At 40.6% G+C, this 20,976-nt stretch overlaps 1 protein-coding gene across 1 annotated transcript in view; it reads left to right on the forward strand.

The window, feature by feature from the left end:
• The window catches only part of SRPX2 (sushi repeat containing protein X-linked 2), a 34,292-nt gene that overhangs the window by 12,034 nt on the left and 1,282 nt on the right, over positions 1-20,976 (forward strand). Inside the window, exons 4-10 of the mRNA XM_037037386.1 lie at positions 4,015-4,206; positions 6,275-6,451; positions 6,740-6,866; positions 7,002-7,123; positions 15,778-15,957; positions 16,304-16,437; positions 19,747-19,868. Coding sequence (XP_036893281.1) covers positions 4,015-4,206; positions 6,275-6,451; positions 6,740-6,866; positions 7,002-7,123; positions 15,778-15,957; positions 16,304-16,437; positions 19,747-19,868 — 1,054 coding nt within the window. The remainder of the gene's footprint in view (positions 1-4,014; positions 4,207-6,274; positions 6,452-6,739; positions 6,867-7,001; positions 7,124-15,777; positions 15,958-16,303; positions 16,438-19,746; positions 19,869-20,976) is intronic.

Genomic DNA, 20,976 nt, shown 5'->3' on the forward strand with positions numbered 1-20,976 from the left:
ATATGGGTTTAGAGCCAGACAAAGCTTGGGTTCAAATCTCTGCCCCTTACTTGCTGAGGGACTGTGAGCAAGTTAGTTCCTCACCTGAAAGATAGTGACACATGGGGAGAACAGGGCTGTTGGGAGAACTATTTGAGGTGATGGATGTGAAAATAAAAATATAAATCATGGTACCCAGCACACAGTAGCTACTCAGTAATGACTAGCACATTTCCTGCCAGACATTTTCACCATGAAGTATTTAGACACATTCTGAGTTTCAGTTTTCCATCAGCATTCTTTTGTACAATTGTTAAGCCAGTTATGAGTCTCTATAACTGTATTGTCATCTCTCATGTATTTCTGCATCTCATTCACATCAGGGCATGAAGGCATTGTCACATGCCTCACTTATTTCCACATAGAGTACCCACGAATTTCCCCTGCTCTACCAAGTCTGGTGACCATACTCAAAGAGGAAATGAGGTCAGTCTTGAATGACTTGTTCTTGAGGACACCTGGATATTAGCATTTCTCTAACTGCTCATAAGCATGTGTTTAATTATTATAGAGTACTGATATATATACTGTCAGTCTCACCAGGCTATAGTGCCCAGAGGCTGCCTTCCTCTGCCTCTGAGGATCTAATATACAGCATGGTGACTATATCTAATGATACTACATGTATGGTGCCAGGGGAGTACTAGAGATATCAGAAAGATAACTTCATAAACTATATATATATATATATATATATATATATATATATATATATATACAGTATATATATATACTCTGCTGTACACCTGAAACTAATATAAAACTAGAGTAAATGTCAAATGTAATTGAAAAAAATCATGTTGTACAACTTAAATATATACAGTTTCATTTGCCAATTATACCTCAATAAATCTGGGGGGGGATTAGGATAACGTTTTTGTTCTTTTCCAGCTTTCCAACATGTTTTTTTTATACCAGGATTCCTCTGGACCAACAAACTTGAACTTATTTACAATAGCTAGGCCCTCTCTCACTGTCTCAGTATTTATCCTTATCTCTACATTTCCTTTTACTATGTTTGTTTGTTCTATTTTTATTCCAATCTGATGTATATTTTCCTTTACAGAATGTGGGAGAGAAGTAGGATGTGAGTGATTGTTGAGATCCCAGACTCCCTTATAAAGTCTTTCTGATACATGTTGTGATCACATAATGAACAGCTCTACAACTGTAGTGCTCAAGACTTTGTGTAATTTGGAGAAGGTGTCTCCAGATGGCAGCCTTGTGTTAATAGCCACAGACTCAAAACTAATACTAAAAGCTACAAACAAGTGTGTTGGAGCTCCTTCTTCCTTTCTGCTTCATAGAATTCCATTGTGTAAATGTACCATAGTTTTTTGATCCATTCATCTACTAATGGGCACCTAGGTTGCTTCCAACTCTTGGCCATTGTAAATTGTGCTGCTATAAACATTGAGATGCATAGGTTCTTTTGGATTGGTGTTTCAGGGTTCTTGGGATATAATCCTAGCAGTGAAATGGCTGGGTCAAAAGGTAGATTCATTTTTAGTTTTCTTAGAAAATTCCATACTGTTTTCCATAGTAGTTGTACCAGTTTGCAATCCCACCAACAGTGAACTAGGGTCCCCTTTTCTCCACAACCTCTCCAATGCTTGTTGTTTGTTGCTTTGTTTACTATGGCTATTCTGACAGGTGTAAAACACAATGGAATTCTATGCAAAAAAAGAAAGAAGGAGCTCCTATCCTTTGCAACAACATGGATGGAACTGGAAAGCATTATGCTGAGTGAAATGAGCCAGCTGCTGAAAGACAAATACCATATGATCTCACCTTTAACAGGAACCTAAACAACAAAACAAACAAGCAAGCAAAATATAACCAAAGACACTCAAATAGAGAACAGGCTGACAGTGACCAGAGGGGAGAGGGGAGGGAATTTCAGGGGAAAGGGGGAAGGATTTACACAAACAAGTATACAGGACACACGGACAAAAACTAAGGGGGGTAGAAATGGGGGGGAGGTGGGGAGCACTCGGGGGGTGGGCTGGGATGGGAGTAAAAGACAGAAAACTGTACTTGAACAATAATTAAATAATAAAAAAGTGTGTTGGTGCTTGAAGGATAGTTTTCTCACTGTCATCTATCTTCATTCTTCCGCTGCCTTCAAGCAGAAGCTCCAGCCTTTCTCTCTTCCTTTAACTTCTGATGTGCTTTTTTTAAAGCCTCCTTGTTTTTGTCACTTAGGATTTAGGGATTGAATGAGCTCGCATGGGGTGAGACTACCCGACCTCAGACTAACAGATCTGTGTCATCCTGTGTATGTATCCTTGGACAGATAGCCCCCTGCTTGTTTATAAGTGTCCATTTAAAATCTGAATCTGCTGAACCCACATTTCTATTGTGTAGCCAATGATGCCATTTTATGATGCTTTTATGATTTAATGACCTATTTACCTTCAGTATTGAACTGGGATTGGACTTTCATTCTTAAGTAGTCTTCTTTGATATTGCATTCCCTTCCTCTCTCTAGCCTCCATCTTTGTATCATTTAAAAATTATTTTAGATTTACCTACTGTGATTTTCACTCTTTTTGGTGCAGAGTTCTATGAGTTCTGACAAATGCATAATCATATAACCATCACCACAGTACCAAACAGCTCTATCACATTAAGAACTTGCCCAGGGCTGCCTCTTTGAGGTCTCGGACTCTATCCCAAAACTCTGGAAACCATCAATTTGTCCCTATATTTTTGCCTTATCTAGAATAAGGCAAAAGGAATCCTACAATATGCAGCCTTTGAGTTTGGCCTGTTTCACTTCACAAGATACATTGGAGATTCATCCATGTTGGTGCATGTATCAACACTTCCTTCTTTTCTGTGAGTAAACAACAGTTAGTTCAACCATTCACCCATAGAGGATAGAGGACATTTGAATTGTTGCCTGCTTTGGCAATTATGAATAAAGATACTTTAAACATTTGTATACAGGATTTTGTATGAACACAGGTTTTCATTTTACTTGAGCAAATACCTAAAGTAGGATGGTAGAGTTGCACGGCAAGTGTATGTTTACCTTTATAAGAAACTAACAAAATATTTTCCAAAGTGGCTGTCTCATATTGTATCTCTCCAGGAATGTATAAGAGTTCCAGTTTCTCTCCATCCTCACCAATACTTGGTTTTTGCCAACTTTTTAAAAATTTAAACATATTACTGGTTATATAATGGTATCTCATTGTGGTTTTAATTTATATTTCTCCAATGACTTAAAAAACTGAACATCTCTTTATATGCTTATTTGCCATCAGTATATCCTCTTCAGTGATATGTCTGTTCATGCCTTTTGTCCATATTCTAACTGAATTGTTTGCTTTTTACTGTTAACTTTTGAGAGTTCTTTATATATTCTAGATACTAGTCCTTAGTTGGATGTGTGGTTTGCAAATATTTTGTCCCAGTTTGTGGTTGGTCTTTCATCTATTAACAGTGTTTTTCACAGAATGAAAGTTTTTAATTTTGACAAGGTTCAATGTACTGATTTTTTAACTTAATCGTGCTTTTGGTGTCATGTCTATGAACTGTTAGCTCTAGATTCCAGAAATTTTTTCCTATTTTTTCTAGAAGTTTATAATTTTACTTTTACACTTAAATGTATGTAAAGTTTGAATTAATTTTTATGTAAGGTGTAAGATTTAGGTTGAGATTCTTTTCCTCTCCTCCTTCTCCCTTTCCTCTCCTTCCTCTTCCCCCTTCTTCCTCTTCCTCCTTCTTCTTCTGGCTCTTTTTCTTTTTTAACTATGGAAGTTCAATTGCTCCAGGAACATTTGTTCAAATAGCTATCTTTCTTCCATTGAATTGCTTTTGCATCTTTGTCAAAAAATCATTTCATCATAATTGTATGAGTCTATTTCTGGGCTCTCTTTTCTGTTCTATTAATTTAAGTGTCTGTCCTTTCACCAACACTCTGTTTTAATTACTGTACTTCCAGCCTACTTTCTTCTATTGCTACAGCCCCCCGATGGTGTTATACATTAAACATCCAAGATGGAGAAGCCACATGCTACTCACCAAGGGGAGGAAATTATCACAGTAGCCTGGGCACTCGTTGCGATCTTACCTGTGACCGGGGCTTTCGACTGATTGGACGAAAGTCGGTGCAATGCCTGCCAAGCCGCCGCTGGTCTGGAACTGCCTACTGCCGGCGTAAGTGGTGTGTGTGCAGATGCTGATACATGTGTATGAGAGAGGCCAGCCAGCCAGCCACTGAAGATATATGCCTGGAGGTGTTACTATGCCTTCTGTCAAGTGCAAATTGAGAATTTTCCACAGGAACCTAAAATAGCATTTCCCTATCCTAACATTCTAGCTCATTTCCTCTCCCTGTAGTTATTGTCCAAGTAATAAGGGCATTTAAGCAGCAAACAGTCCTTCTGGATTGGAAACTGAGGAGTGCTAATAAGACTTGGGTTTGGGGCCTGATGTAGACCTGTTATTCAAAGCTGGAAAAGAACAAAAATGGCCTTCTTCTGGAACACTCAAGGATGTATGGTATCAGACTCTTTTCGACTTGTGGCAAACTGCAATACTTCCTGGCCTAGGGCCTTCGAAGGTTTTGGCAGTGAAGCTATGAGACATCTCTTATTCTCATATTCTTCAGAATGTCACAAAGAATCCTTAGGCTAGAAAGTGGGGATGCTAACACACACATTCCAAATCATGTCTCTCTTAGCTCCTAAATCCCTGTCTCTTATTCAAGATCTACAACCTACTTCTTTTCAGTAGCTGAGCTTTGTCTGTCTGTATGTCTATCTCTGAATACCATTTGTAGGACATCCATGTGTACAGGGCCCTGTATTTGTTTCTTCAGAGGCTTACTTAATTCCTCAATTACCCCCATGCAGCTTATAGACTAATGGGATAGAAACACAAATGTGTGGATGTGAACTCTCTGATCACACACACAGGGCTGAGCATTTAGAGAGAAATTCAGTTGGTCAGAAAAGATGCTGTGGGGGAGACAAGAAGCTTGATAGCCAGAAATAAGGAAGCCACCACACTCCTCTAAAGAAGTAATTTGTTTTAGGAAGTAGACCCCATTGTTTCCTAAACAAATTTGAATTGGCTTCACAACATTAAATAGTATAACTGTATAAATGAACATAAAACCAGTTAAAAGAATGAAGATGTACATATTTCCAGGTGCCTAGAATGAAATAATTACTGTTTTTGAATAATGAATGTGGCTTTGCCCTTCCTCATAAAAGACAAAAAAGCAAATACTTTGGATGTGTCATCTTAACTGTTATATAATACTAAGAAAACTAATTCACTTGAAAAGGCAAACATTTCTTCTTGGCACTGATTTCAAGGATGTTTTTTTTCCCCCTAAAGGATACCAGAAAACATAAAGGGCAATAATCTTCAAGTCTCTTTGACCTTGAAGAAAAATGAACATAGCTTATAGAATCTCTATGCAAACCTCCACTAATTGAATGTATACAGGGTTAGAACTTAGAAAATGTAAAGGAATGTATGGCTTGCCCACTTCTTTCAAGTATCAGATATTTCAAACTAGACTGGCAAGCATAGGCTCACAATGAACTCAGTAGCAGTCTCTGCTTCTGGCACATATATTATCTAAAGCCCATGGATTCTTATTTAATCAAACACCAAAAGTTGGCCCTCCAGACACTGGCCTGACTCATATTCTCATCTGGATAGAGGGCCAGCCTACTTTCACATGTAACTGAGCCTCAACTGAAAAATGCCTGTGACAATACCAAAATAATACTCAAAAGGGAGCTCTGAATTTATTCAAGGATATCAAACATTTGAGGAACAAGAGGTGAAAACTATTAGCAGCTGAGGCCCTAAATGCATCCAGAGGTTTATATGCATCATCCCTTTTAATCTGCACAACAGTTCTATGATATATCCACATTTTAGTGGTGAAAACACTGAGCCTCTGAGAGATGATGTAACTTACTCAAGTCAGAGAGCTTGCAAGGGGTGGAGCTGGGATCTAAACTCAAGTGTGATTCTCAAGTCCATGCACAAGTCATTTACTTCTTTGAGAACCCCTCTCCCAAGCATTACCATACCTTATTATAAAAATAAGAAGGCAATTAGGCACAAAAATGTAAGGGAGGTTTAGAAAAGGGTTTTTGTATTTTATGTTATCTCTAATATGGTTCTTCCCATGCTAGATGCCCCACCATCACCCCCAGGTAGTCCCACAAGCCACTGAGCTTGCCACTTGGTTTTCTCTTAGAGATGAGATGCCACACATTGCCATTCATTACGAGTGGCACCTATATCTGCACAAATGGGGTGCTTCTTGACTCCCGCTGTGACTACAGCTGTTCCAGTGGCTACCACCTGGAAGGTGACCGCAGCAGAATCTGCATGGAAGATGGACAATGGAGTGGAGGCGAGCCTGTTTGTGTAGGTAAATGTTGGCCACTTCCAGTTGTCCTGCTGTAAAATGTCACCCTGGTATTGTGTCCACAGAGAATGTGGAATCCTTACTGCAGAAAGCATTCTTGCTTGTTATGAGGGGGGCACTTTGGGCACATGCTTAAAGAAATGATTGCTTCCTGCAGAGCTGGGCTTCCTTGAGCATCTTGAATAGAGAGTGTATCTTTTACTTACCCACTGGTGTGGTATTGCCTCTATGGGTTCCCTCCAGGAAAGGCAGGGGGCCCAGGAGTCAGCACCTGATTTCTGACCTTGGCAGACATAGATCCCCCCAAGATCCGTTGTCCCCACTCACGTGAGAAGATGGCAGAGCCAGAGAAACTGACTGCTCGAGTATCTTGGAACCCACCTTTGGTGAAAGATTCTGCTGATGGTACCATCACCAGGTAAGTAATGGATACCCCTTATGCTTCCCAGCAGCTTCTCCAGGCTCTCGTTCTGAGGCTACAGTGATGATGTGCCCCAGACCCTGATCCTAAGGATGTCTTTCCTCAGTGGTTCTTTTACTCTGTTCCATGTAGGGTGACACTTCGGGGCCCTGAGCCTGGTTCTCACTTTCCAGAAGGAGAGCATGTGATTCGTTATACTGCCTATGACCGAGCCTACAACCGTGCTAGCTGCAAGTTCATTGTGAAAGTACAAGGTCAGAAAGAAGCCTTCCATTTCCACATTGTTCATTATTCATGCTCTGCCCTGACCCACTAGATACCACCACAACCCTCTCCTCTGTATACCTGAAAGAGAAACCTCCTTTAGATTGGGCAAGGGAAAAAACAAATTCACTATAAAGCAGGAGTCCCCAACCCCTGGGCCATAGACTAGTACTAGTCTGTGACCTGTTAGGAGCCAGGCCACAGAGCAGGAGGTGAGTGGTGGGCAAGCAAGCAAAGCTTCATCTGTATTTACAACTGCTACCCATTGCTTACATTACCACCTGAGCTCCACCTCCTGTCAGACCAATGGTAGCATTCGATTCTCATAGGAGTGTGAACCCTACTCTAAACTGCACATGGGAGGGATCTGGGTTGCACATTCTTCATGAGAATATAATGCCTGATGATCTGAGGTGAAACTGAGGCAGTAATACTAACACTGGGGAGTGGCTGCAAACACAGATTATCATTAGCAGAGATGTTTGACTGCACAGAGACCATAATAAATCAACTGCTTGGAGACTCATATCAAAACCCTATCAGTGAGTGGCAAGTGACAATTAAGCTGCATCTGGTGTCAGGTTTTATAGTGGCAAATGAGTTGATGTACTTGAATTGTATAGCTGCATCTGGTGGCAGGCTTTAATTTAGAATCCAACACTTATTTTCAGTCTGCAAATGGCCCACCCATTATTTTATTTACCACTCTCACCTGTGCCTTTTTCCCACACTGCTCACTTGTCTCAGTCACAGTTTTGGTAAGCCCATATGAGAGCCAAAATGACTAAAACATAAATGTCACTGAAGAGCTTCTTTGAAAAGGTGGAAAGACCCAACGATGACACAGCAGAAGACTCTAAGACTGCCAACAAAGAAAAAAAGCTGCATTTAAAAGAAAATACCAAGACTATTACTTAAATCATGGGCTCATTGCAACAGGTGATTCACATTCTCCAATCCTTCTTTGTATAATATGTGGTAACTGGCTCTCCAGCAAAGTCATGAAACCTTCAAAACTGCTTTGCCACGTAGAGACCAAGTACCCTACATTAAAAGACAAGCCTTTGGAGTTTTTCAAAAGAAAAAAAAATGTGAACATGGAGAACAGAAGCAATTATTGAAGGCTACCACTTCTTCAAATGTGTCTGCACTGAGAGCATCATTCTTAGTGGCTAACAACATTGCTAAAGCTGAAGAGCCCTGTACTGTTGGTGAAGAGTTGAATCTTCCCACTGCTAAGGACATTTATTGTGAACTTTAAGGAGAGGCTGCAGTTCAAAAGGTGGCACATATTCCTCTTTTGGCCAGCACCATAATTAGATGAATTGATGAAATAGCAGAGGATATTGATGCACAATTGTTAGAGAGGATGAACGACTCACTGTGTTATGAAATCCAGGTTGATGAGTCAACAAGGCAACAATGCTCGTATTGGTGCGATATATTTTTCAGGAGTATGTGCATGAGGATACATTACGTGCACTTTTGTTGTCAGCCAACACCACAGCTGCAGAACTATTCAAGTCTTCGAATTATTACATGTCAGAAAAACTGAATTGTTTGTTTTGTGTCAGTTTATGCATGAACAGAGTGACTACCGTGACTGGACAGCTTTCTGATTTCATTACTTGGGTCGAAGAGGTTGCTTCTGAATGTGAGTCTATGCACTGTGTTATCAATAGAGAAATGCTGACTAGACAAAAAATGTCACCTGAGCTTAACAACATGTTGCAGGATGTGATTAAAATTACCAACCACATTAAAGTGCATGCCCTTAACTTACATCTGTTTGCACAGCTCTCTGAGGAGACGGACACAGAGCACACACATCCTCTCTTATACACAGAAGTGAGATGGCTTTCTAAAGGCAGATCACTGGATAGAGGGTTTGAGCTACTAGAGCTGCTCCAGAGATTTCTTTTAGAAAAACAGTCCCCACTGGCAGCACATTTCAGTGACACAAAATGGGTCATAAAACTTGTTTATTTGTGTGACATGTTCAACCTGCTCAACAAACTCAATCTGTCACTTCTGGGAAGAACAACTGTGTTCAAATTGGCAGATAAAGTGGCTGCATTCAAAGCCAAACTGGAATTATGGAGGCAATGAGTGAACATTGATATTTTTGATATGTTTCAAAAGTTAGCAGAGATTTTGAAAGAGACTGAGCCAGCCCTTCTTTCTCCCAGCTGCTACATGATCACCTATCTCAGCTTTCAAAAGGTTTGAGCATTAGTGCCCAACCACAAAAGACCCCCAAATTGGGAAGGAATGGATCTGTGACCCAATTGTGAATAAGCCAGGTGAATCAACTTTGTGCTAGAAGAGGATCAACAGCTTAAGATTGCAAATGATGGTGGCCTTAAAAGTATTTTTGAGATAATTTCAAATCTCCATGTGGTCTGGATTAAAGTGAAGGCAAAATATCCTGAGATTGCTACAAAGACACTAAAAAGCCTGTTTTTATCTCCAAGGTCCTATCTTTGTGAAGCAGAATTTTCTACAGTAACAGCAACCAAAACAAGATTACAGGGTAGTCTGGACATAAGCAACACACTTCAGGTGTCACTGTCTCCCATCACCCCCAGATGGGACCATCTAGTTACAGGAAAACAAGCGCAGGGCTCCCACTGATTCTGCATTATGATGAGTTGTATAATTATTTCATTGTATATTACAATGTAATAATAATAGAAATAAAGTGCACAATAAATGTAATGAACTTGACTCCTCCCAAAACCATCCCCTGCCCACCCCACCCCTACTCTGTTCATGGAAAAGCTGTCTTTCATGAAACTGATCTCTGGTGCAAAAAGTTTGGGGACCGCTGCTATAGAGGGTTAAATGGTTATTCAGGAAGCCTGCATGACATTGAGCATACACATGTTTCAGAAACCCTGACTCCCCAACAGGATTTTCTCATTCTCCTAAATCTAGATAAAATTCACCAAGATAGTCTACTTGTTTTCTTGGCCTTCTAATGATAAGATCATTACTAATAAATACTAATACTAATCAGCCTTTATTCTCAGTCTTTTGCCTCTGCTAAAATTGGTGGCATTCCCTGCTTGATTCTTCCTCTTTGTTTAGTATTATGTTGCTTTGTTTCACTTTTTTCATTATAATATAATTCATATTCATTTTTGAACATAGGAAATATAGAAATATACAAGGAAAAATCTATTATCCCATCTTTCACAGATAATTGTTGTCAATCTTTTGGTATTTCCTTTCCTTCTTTTTTAAATTATATTTTATTATTTATGCTGTTACAGTTTTCCCAATGGAATTGGCAAGTCAAAAGGCAGTTCCATTTTTACTATAACTAGTATTTTAAATTTTGCAGCTGATAAATTGCTTTTCTTCATTTTGTTTAGTTCTTTTTTCTGGAGTTCTGTGCCATGTTTCTTTGTCTTCTTTTATCAGCCTCCCTGTGTTTGTTTCTATGTATTAGGCAGAGCTGCTACATCACTTGGGCTTGGTAGAGTGGTCTAATATGGTAGGTGTCCTGTAGAGTCTAGTGGCACAGCCTCCTCTTTTATCCAAGCTGGATACTCAAAATGCACCCACTGTGTGGGTTGTGTACACTCTCCTGTTGTAGTTGAGCTTTGATTGCTATTGGCATGTTCAAGGTCAGCCATCACCTATGTTCTGTCTGAGGTCACACAGCATAAAGTACAAAGAAATCTGCAGATGGCTGCTATTTGTGTTGGGCTTGGAGGTGCTCAATAGAGGCCAAGCTGTGAACCAAGGCTGGCTGCTGCTAATGCCAGGCCTGAGGCAATTTAGCAAGAGGTGTGAGGGCTCACTGAAGCCAGATGCTGCTTGTTTGAGAGAATTTAGGAAAATCTGAAGCATGGGCCAAGACAAGCTACTCATAGGTAAAAACCACTGTAAACAGCTTGGATGGGCCCCAAAATTGGGTGGGCAAGGCCTCAGGTAATCACCAGGGTGGGGCACACAGTATGAGCCAGGTTGATGGAGTCTCAGATATGGTACCCACCTGCTGGCTCTGTGGCTCTGAAAAAGGAACAATGGCCTCTGCTACACTTCTGTTCCTTCTGTTTGGGAGAAAGTTGTCCCCCTACTCTCACCATGATTCCAGACAATTCAGTTCATCCATATATGTCTCTGACACTTTTCAATCTGCTACCCCTACACTGGAGCTCAGAGGAAGTGATTTCAAGTAGTCTGTGCTCGGGCCCTTTAAGAGGAACTGCCTGAGACTCTCAGTTTTTGTTGTTCACAGCCTCAATACTTACTGGGTTTTACAGCCAAAAGTTATAGAGACTTATCTTTGGCATTAAAATCCTGGGCTGGGATCCTAGGGTGAGGCTAGTACCCCTTGCTCCTGATTTATCCCTCCTTGTTTTTATCCATTACATGTGGGTGTGGGACCAGCCTGTTCAACATCTCCACCCCTCTTGGCTGTCTCAATGTGGTTTCTTCTTTATTCTATAGTTGGTTTCTTCTTTAATTCTGTAGTTGTAGGACTTCCATTCAGCACAATTTCAGATAGTTCTAAATGATGGTTGTTCTATAGTTTGGTTGTAATTTTTTTGGACACTAGCACTTTAATGGTATCACTTTTTTTTAAATATATTTTCTTGATTATGCCATTACAGTTGTCCTATCCCTCCCTTCACTCCCCTCCACCCTGCACACGCCTCCCCCACCATACCCCCCTTTCATTTATGTCCATGTGTCACAAGTTCTTTGGATTCTATATTTCCCCTACTATTCTTGCCCTCCCCCCTGTCTATTTTCTACCTACCATCTATGCTACTTATTCTCTGTACCTTCTCCCCCGACTCTCCTGTTGCTAACCCTCCATGTGATCTTCATTTCTATGGTTCCACTCCTGATCTAGCTGTCCTCTTGGTTTGCTTTTGTTTTAGGTGTGGTTGTTAGTAACTGTGAGTTTGCTGTCCTTTCACTGTTAATATTTTTCATCTTCTTTTTCTTAGATAAGTCTCTTTAACATTTCATATAATAAGGGCTTGGTGATGAGGAACTCCTTGAACTTGACCTTATCTGGGAAGCACTTTATCTGCCCTTCCATTCTAAATGAAAACTTTGCTGGATAGAGCAATCTTGGATGTAGGTCTTTAGATTTCATGACTTGGAATACTTCTTTCCAGCCCCTTCTTGCCTGTAAGGTCTCTTTTGAGAAATCAGCTGACAGTCTGATGGGAACTCCTTTGTAGGTGACTGTTCCCTTATCTCTTGCTGCTTCTATGATTCTCTCCTTCATTTTCATCTTGTCTAATGTAATTATGATGTGCCTTGGTGCATTCCTTCTTGGGTCCAACTTCTTTGGGACTCTCTGAGCTTCCTGGATTTCCTGGAAGTCTATTTTCTTTGCCAGACTGGGGAAGTTCTCCTTTATTATTTACTCAAATAAGTTTTCCACTCATGGCTGTTCCTCTTCCCCTTCTGGTACCCCTATAATTTGGATATTGGGATGTTTAAAGACATCCTGGAGGTTCTTAAGCCTCTCCTCATTTTTTTGAATTCTTGTTTCTTCTTTCTTTTCTGTTTGGTCATTTTTTCTTCCTTCTGGTCCACTCTCTTGATTTAAGTCCCAGTTTTCTTTCCATCACTATTGGTTTGCTGTGCATTTCCCTTCATTTCACTTAGTGTAGCCTTCATTTTTTCATCTAATTTGCAACTAAAATCAACCAGTTCTGTGAGCATTCTGATCACCAGTGTTTTGAACTGTGCATCTGATAGGTTGGCTATTTCTTGGTCACTTAAAAGTATTGGCTTTGGGGCTTTGAGCTGTTCTTCTTGAGCCATAATGTTTTGGTCTGTTAGTTTCTGTTATGTATGAGGGGCAGAGCCTTAGGTGTTCACCAGGGTGGGGCAACCCAAGTTGCTGGGTTGTGACTCTGTATGTGGGGGCAGGGTAGACAGGGGCAATGGTCTTTGTTTCACTCTCTCTCGGATTTCGGTTTCCTCTGCTGCTTCCCACAAGCAAATTGGGCCCTTCTGGTGCCAGCTCCCGGGTGTGTGGGTCTCTCCAACAAACTCTCTGTGAGCCTGGGAGCCTCTCCCAGCACCTGGACCCCAAAAGTCTTTCCAATTGGTGCTTTCAGGCTCTAATTTCTGTCACTGGGGCCGTAGTCTGAGTGGTCTGTCTCACTGCTCGCTCCTTCACTTGATTTATCTGCGCAAGAATGTGTGACTGCGGTCAGCCAGGTGCCTTATGCCCTCACTGGGTCCACCTATTGCCACCCCATACCTGGGATCCACCAACCACCACCTGCGGACCTGGGTAGGTTGGGCTGATCTTTCCTGCCCCACCCTGCTCTGCCGCTGACTCCACCCCTCTTACTGGTCTGGCTGAATGGTTCATTGTCATCAGACTTCTGTACAGTTCAATTTTCTGTGTTTTGGCTGCATTTTTGTTACTAAAACTTTGTTGTCTTTAAACTTGGTTGTGTGAGGAGGCACAGTGTTTCCACCTACACCTCCATCTTGGCCGGAAGTCTAGTTGTAATTTTGATGTGGTTGTGCAAGGAGGTGAGCCTTGTTTACCTATGCTGACATCTTGACCAGAAGTCTTGGTGTTTTATTTCCAGTCTTTTATCTTCACATACTTTTTAAAAATATATAGTTGACTCATAATATATATCCACTATCATTCAGATCACCTTTTAAAACTTTTTATTATAACATAATTTCCCATATTCTTTAAAAACATTTCAGTAATATTTTTACTGATTAATAAAGACATTTTATTAATACTGGCTCTGTAAATATAGGTATTAGTACCCCTATACTAAAACTTTCTTAGTATCAATCATATACGGTATTAAGAAGAAGCTTTTGATCCTTAGGGAAGGCTGCATGGTAATTTTCTACAGTTGCTGTTCACTTCCTGAGCAGTACTTGGAGCTGGGGACACATGCTGGACCAGAAATATGAAGGGGGATCTCAAACACCAGGAATTTAATTATAAAAAAAAATTGTGTAGTCTTCCTAATGCAATATACCTATGGAGATGTTTTTTCCACTGTTGAAAGAGTCAAAAAAATTCACTGAATCCAAATGCAGCCTCTCACAACAATGCCAGCTGGTACACTGCAGATGGGTTTCCAGAACATTCACCCAGTGGGGGAGCCTGGACTATAAGGGGCTGCTTGCCAGAAGATAATTCCAGAGTTTCTTGGGTCCCCCTCATACAAGCTCACACTCTACTAGGAAAGATGGATGAGCATGCAGACCACGAACAGCATGTGCAATAAAGCGGCAGCTACTTCAGCTCAGGTGGTCTGGCTGGGCCTCTGAGGAGGGGTTGTGGCACTGAGAACCAAACAGAAATTCAGAGAAGCACATGGTGGGGGAGGGACAGGAGGGTGGTGAGGGGTAGGCACATCAACACTGTTGTTTTAGCAGACTCACTCCCCTATCCCTACACCCAGAGGCTTGGAGACTGCAGGCTCCACAGCTCACCTCCAAGGCCAAGTCACATGAGGAGTTCTATGAACCTGAACCCTCCCTCACCAAGCAGTCCTTCTGGGCCCAACATGAATGCTCTGTCCTGCTGCTCCAGCACTGGAAGGTCCTCTATGTCAACATAGTCCAGGAACGAAAGAGCATCTTTGTAGTAGGATGCATGGTCCCCGATCATCTGGTAGTATTTACTGGACAGGTGGCAGAAACAGCTGTGTGCTGATGTCAAACCTGGGAGGTTGTGGAGCATCTCTTTGACATCCTTGATTGTTTCCTTTGTAACTTATATGTCCCAGAGGTTTAATTTTAGGGCTCCAATTGCAGTTTTACACAGAATCACCACCTCATCACTACTTTTCACTTTCTCATGGGTCTTCTCCGTAAAAGTAAGAGCCACATTAGGATCTGTCATGTGTTTGACCACATGAAGGATGATCTCTATCAGGGTCAATGGGTTCACCCTGTGTTAAAATTCACTAATAAAGTTTTCATAAAGCTTAATGAGACCAACTCCTTGGGCAAAGCATGGGTCCTGCACAACATCAAGCACCTGAAGTGTCAGCTGATGCCACAACTTCTTCGTGTAGAATTCCTCCAGGTGGTGCCACATGGAGGCCTGGCCGGGCCAGAGCTCTGGTTCAGCTGCAGAAAGCTGGCTGTATCCTTCATGATGGTGAAAGAACACCGAATTACAGCAACACTGAGAAGTTACTATTGCAGGAATGGCAGCTGGAAGTGCTCACTCTCCAGGATTATTTTTAATGATAGCATAATAATCCGCTTCTAAAAATATAATTTTCATAACACTTCTTCCACTGGTGGACTTTTAAGTCTCCTCCTATTATTTTTAATATTAAAAGTAATTTTATAAGGTGGTCATCTTTATGTAGAGTGTATGCAAAGTCTGAAAATAGCAAAATTTATTTCACAGGTAAGTTTTTTCATGACAGTATGTATACTAGCTTGCACTTCGAGACTTTGTGAACACCTTTGATTAGATTTCAGATTTAATTCCTTAATAAAAGAAAATTCTGGCTGTGTTCCTGGCCATGGGAAACATGAAGAAGTCAGTCATTCTGATCATCCTAGGTCTCCTGCTCTAGGAAACCTAGCATGGGCACCCTCTTAAGTTTTTTTTCTCCTAAATGAGATGCCATACCTCCTAACTTGAATTCCTCCTTAACAGTGAGACGCTGCCCAACTCTGAAACCACCACAGCATGGTTACCTCACCTGTACCTCAGTGGGGAACAACTACGGTGCCACCTGTGAATACCACTGTGATGGAGGTTATGAGAGGCAAGGGACCCCGTCCCGGGTCTGCCAGTCTAGCCGCCAGTGGTCAGGATCACCACCCATTTGTACCTGTGAGTAAAATTAGGGAATGAGGAAAGTAGACATATTGATCAGAGTAATTTGGAGGATCTCTCAATTTATATGACACATGGGTTCAATAGTTATATGTATGATTTGGGAATAGGCGGGGTGTTTTGGATGAGTTTATTTTAAGGGCCAGTGTTCTGCTTCAGAATACTCCTACTCCAAGATAAAGGTTTTGAATATCTAAGTATTTTTTTCAGGATTTTTCCCAAGGAAAGGGAGAAACAACCAAAAAGGGTTAATCTGAAAGATTGGATCTCCTCAAGATGTTTTTACCCATGCTGGGATGAAGGAGAAGGCCATAATCTAAATGGCAATTTGCTTCTGCCCTAGCTATGAAGATTAATGTCAATGTAAACTCTGCTGCTGGCCTTCTCGATCAGTTCTATGAGAAACAACGCCTCCTCATCATTTCGGCTCCTGATCCCTCCAATCGATATTACAAAATGCAGAGCTCTATGCTACAGGTGAGACCCACTCCACTAATTAGTTCTTAGCTCCTTTGTTTACTCCGGAACCTCACCCCATTATTCCCTTACCTCTTCCAAATCAAATAGTTGCTCTTTCTGCAGCACAACCCCTACTTCCTCAAACCCTTTGTGGACGACATTGATCAGTTTAACTCTACACAAATTTAGTGCTTTTTAAAAATTGCTATGTTTTTACTAAAAAGACAGTGAGGACACTGGAATTGTGGGTGTGACTTGAAGGGTACTTGGTGAAGAGTAGAAAGGAATGTGGCAGAGCACTGTAGAGAGACTTGTAAAACAGGTATAATCAAATGTAAATGTTGTCATTAAATTATGTTTATGTTTTCAAGGAATAATAGCATTAACAAACATTTAGATGATAAGTACTACATAAATACCAAGTATATAAGGATGTGCTTTACCCATATTCATTTAATTCTCAAAACAACACTTAACAGATAGGTACTATTACTATCCCCATTTTAAAGGTAAGAAAACTGAGGCATACAGAGGTTAAAGATTTGCCCAAATCACTAGCTTGTAAGTGACTAATCCAGAACTGAATCCAGGCAGTCTGATTTCAGGATCTGTGCTCTTAGCTACCACACATAGCAGAAGAGAAGAAAAAGTATAGTGATATTTCAAAGTAAAATTGGGGAGTTGCACAATGATTTTTTATAGCAGAAAGGGAGAGCAGATTTATTAAGCAATAGTACACTCCACAGAACATGGGAGCAGGCAAACTCCAAACATGGATTCACCTCAGGGGCAGGAGAGATTCTAGTCTTTTTTTTTTACATTTTGCTTTTTTATTGATGATCTTTTTTATTGAGATATAATTGACATATAATACTATATTTGTGTCAGATGTACAACATAAGTTAATATTTGTATATATTGTGAAATAAACACCACAATAAATTTAGTTAACACTCATAAACATACTTTTTCTTATGTTGAGAGGAGAACTTTTAAGATATACCCTCTTACTACTTGTAAATGTGCAATACAGTAGTGTTAGCTATAGTCGCCATAGTATATATTCCATTCCATGACTTATTTTATAACTGGAAGTTTGTACCTTTTCACTACCTTGATCCATCTCACCTACCCTGTATTCCCTGTTTGTAACAACAACTAACTGTTCCCTGTGCCTCTGATTTTGGTTGAAAGTTTTTCTAACTTTTTAAAAATTGATGTTTGAATACAGTTGTCTCTATTTTCCCACCACCGCTTTCCCCTGCCTTCCCCACACCCACCTCCCATCTTCAATCCCACCCCTCCCTTATCTCCATCCATGGGTCCCTCATTCGTGTTCATTTACATCCTTTTCCCTTCTTTCCCACGTTATTTCCCTCTCCTCTCCCCTCTGATTACTGTCAGTTTGTTTTCTATTTCAATGTCTCTGGCTATATTTTGCTTGCCGTTTTTTTTTGTTGTTGTTGTTAATTAGGTTCCACTTAGAGGTGAGATCATATAGTATTTGTCTTTCACCACATGGCCTAGTTCACTTGGCATAATACTTTCCAGTTCCATCCATGCTGTCAAAAAGAGTAGGAGCTCCTTCTTTCTCTCTGCTGCATAGAATTCCATTGTGTAAATGTACCATAGTTTCTTGATCCACTTACTCGCTGATGGGTGCCTAGGCTGTTTCCAGCACTTGGCTATTGTAAATTGTGCTGCCAAGAACATTGTGGTGCACAGGTTCTTTTGAATTAGTGTTTCAGGATTCTTAGGGTATAAACCCAGCAGTGGAATTGCCAAGTCAAAAGGCAGTTCCATTTTAAGTTTCTTGAGGAAACTCCTTGTTTTCCCCAGAGGCTACACCAGTTTGCATTCTGACCAACAGTGCACTAGGGTCCCCTTTTCTCCACCACCCCACCAGCACTTACTGTTTGTTGATTTGTTTATGATGGGCAGCCAGGGAGTGTTCACCAGGGAGTGTTCACTAAGGCTTTAAACTTTGTTACAGGTAACAGGCTCAGAAATAACACTACAGGACAACACAGCACAAATAGCCAGGGTAGGATTACATGGTGTCCTGTCTAGTATGAAGAAGGCAACAAAGAGTAATGAAAAAAAAATCACTGACAGTCTTTTGCATAAACCCTGGAGACAGAGACTGTAGCCTAGTGGTAAAGAGCACACAATTGGGTAGAAAGTAGCAACCCTGAAATTAAATATTAGCTCAGCATTTTATTGTCATGAAAATTTGGACAAGTTACATTTTCCTCTACAGAGTAAGAATACCACTTGCCTTGCTAGGAGTATTATGAGGATCTAATTAAGTTATGTCTGCAAAGCATTAGTTATATGTGTTCAGTAAATAATAGCCATTATTATATCACAATAGATAACTTGTAAAGCAGTGTTGGCTAGGTAGGTTAGTTGGTTAGAGCATCATCATAATACACCAATGTTGTGAGTTTTAAAAAAAAACACATTAATGTGTGGTTGCTTCTCATGTGCCCACTACTGGGGACCTTGCCCACAACCCAAGCACTTGCCCTGATTGTGAATCAAAAGAGCAACCCTTTGGTTCCCAGGCCAGTGCTCAGTCCACTGAGCCACACAAACCAGGGCAAGGTTGTGGGGTTTAATTCCAAGTCGGCACATACAAGAATTAACCAATGAATGCCTAAATAAGTGGAACAACTAATTGATATTTCTCTCTCTCTCAAAAATAAAAAATATATAAAAATAGAAATGAACCTATATAGCTTCTAATTATAATATAACTAAGTCCTAAGTAAATAATGTACATCATGGTGACTATAGTTAATAGTACTGTATTGTGTATTTGAAAGTTACTAAGAGAATAGATCTTAACAGTTCTCATCACAAGAAAAAAATTATAACAATGTATGGTGATGGATGTTAACTAGACTTATTGTGCTGATCATTTTTAATATATAAAGTATTACGTGATTATGTTATACATCCGAAATTAATGCTATATACATCAATGAGTATCTCAATTTAAAAAAAGAACCTACATATTTTAAAGCCTATGCAAACCTAAGCAAGAAGAGGTTATGTTCCTGTAATTCATAAATTATATTTATCTTTTGTACCCCACACATTGTAGCCAGTTTCATATACTTTCTTGGAATAAAGGAAATACTGTTAGGGTGAGTACATCAGGAATGACAGAGGGAAGTGGTTATATACCTCATCATGTGATGGTTGGGAGACAAGCCCTTCCTTTCCCACACATTGCCTCAAGGTAGTCCCAGGAAGAATCAGCTAAGTACTTTAGGTTTGAATCTGAGAAACTATTTCATAAAACCTTCTCTCTCCTCCCAGCAATCTACCTGTGGATTGGACCTTCGACATGTGACCATCATTGAGCTGGTGGGGCAGCCACCTCAGGAAGTGGGGCGCATCAAGGAACAACAGCTGTCAGCCAATATCATCGAGGAGCTCAGGTGTAGGCTGAAGGGCCACAGGGAAAGGGTGGGCAGAAACCCTAGGTGAAACATTGACAACAGGAGGGTTATGGGAAAATCAACTACACTATTCTCTTGAGACACTGCTTGTGTTTGAATTCTTTGAGTAAATTAGTTAAGACCAGATTAGCCCTGACTGGATAATTCAGTTGGTTAGAGCATTGTCTCAATATGCCAAGGTTCTGGGTTCAATCCCTGATCAGGGCACATATAAGAATAACCAATGACCCTGACTGGTGTGGTTCAGTTGGTTGGGTATCCCTCCATAAAGCAAAAGGTCACTGGTTGGATTCCTGGTCAGGGCACAGGCCTGCATTGCAGGTTTGGTCTCCGGTCCAGTTGGAGTGCGAGCAAGAGGCAGCCAATTGATGTTTCTCTCGCACATTGATGTTTCTATCCCTATTTTTCTCCCTTCCCTTCCCTCTCTCTAAAAATAAATAGAATCTTAAAATTAAATTAAATTTTAAAAAGAATTAAGTAATGAATTCACAAGTGGAACAAGTCAATGTTTTTCTCTCTGCCCCTCTCTCTCTCACAAGTCAATAAATTAAAAACAAATTTTAAACACAGAGTGGCAGAACTTAAGAATCAAATGGGGAGGGGGCTTAAAATACAAATGACCAGGCCCCATCCTAAACTACCTCAAGACTGCTTTATATATATAATTAAGGAACCTCACATGATTCTGAAACACAGCCAGGACTGATACACAGACCCAAACATGACTCAGATAGGCCTCTCATCCTGTTACCTCATGGCCTCATCTGTTTGCCTTCAGATTTACTGCCTTCTCAAATAGGCAGTAAAATCTGAATCATACCTATCTGCTCCTGGGGGAAGAACAGACTATAGGTGACAGATGGCGGAAATTGACTTTTCTCATTATTGATCCATTATCACCCTTCCAATGCCTCTACATATATACTCAGAGCTAATAAGGCCACCACTGCTCTCTGTTCTGGATATAGTACCTGCTTCTAGGTCTTATTCTGAGTAGGGACAGAAATATTCAAGCCCCTTATAGGGTAAAGACTGAAAAACACTCGGAGGAAGAAGACTGAAGGCTTGAAGCTACAGGTAGAAGAGC

Source organism: Sturnira hondurensis, unplaced genomic scaffold (genome assembly GCF_014824575.4).
Source record: "Sturnira hondurensis isolate 20B ecotype Veracruz unplaced genomic scaffold, ASM1482457v3 Scaffold0023226, whole genome shotgun sequence".
NCBI classification, from domain to species: Eukaryota; Metazoa; Chordata; class Mammalia; order Chiroptera; family Phyllostomidae; genus Sturnira; species Sturnira hondurensis.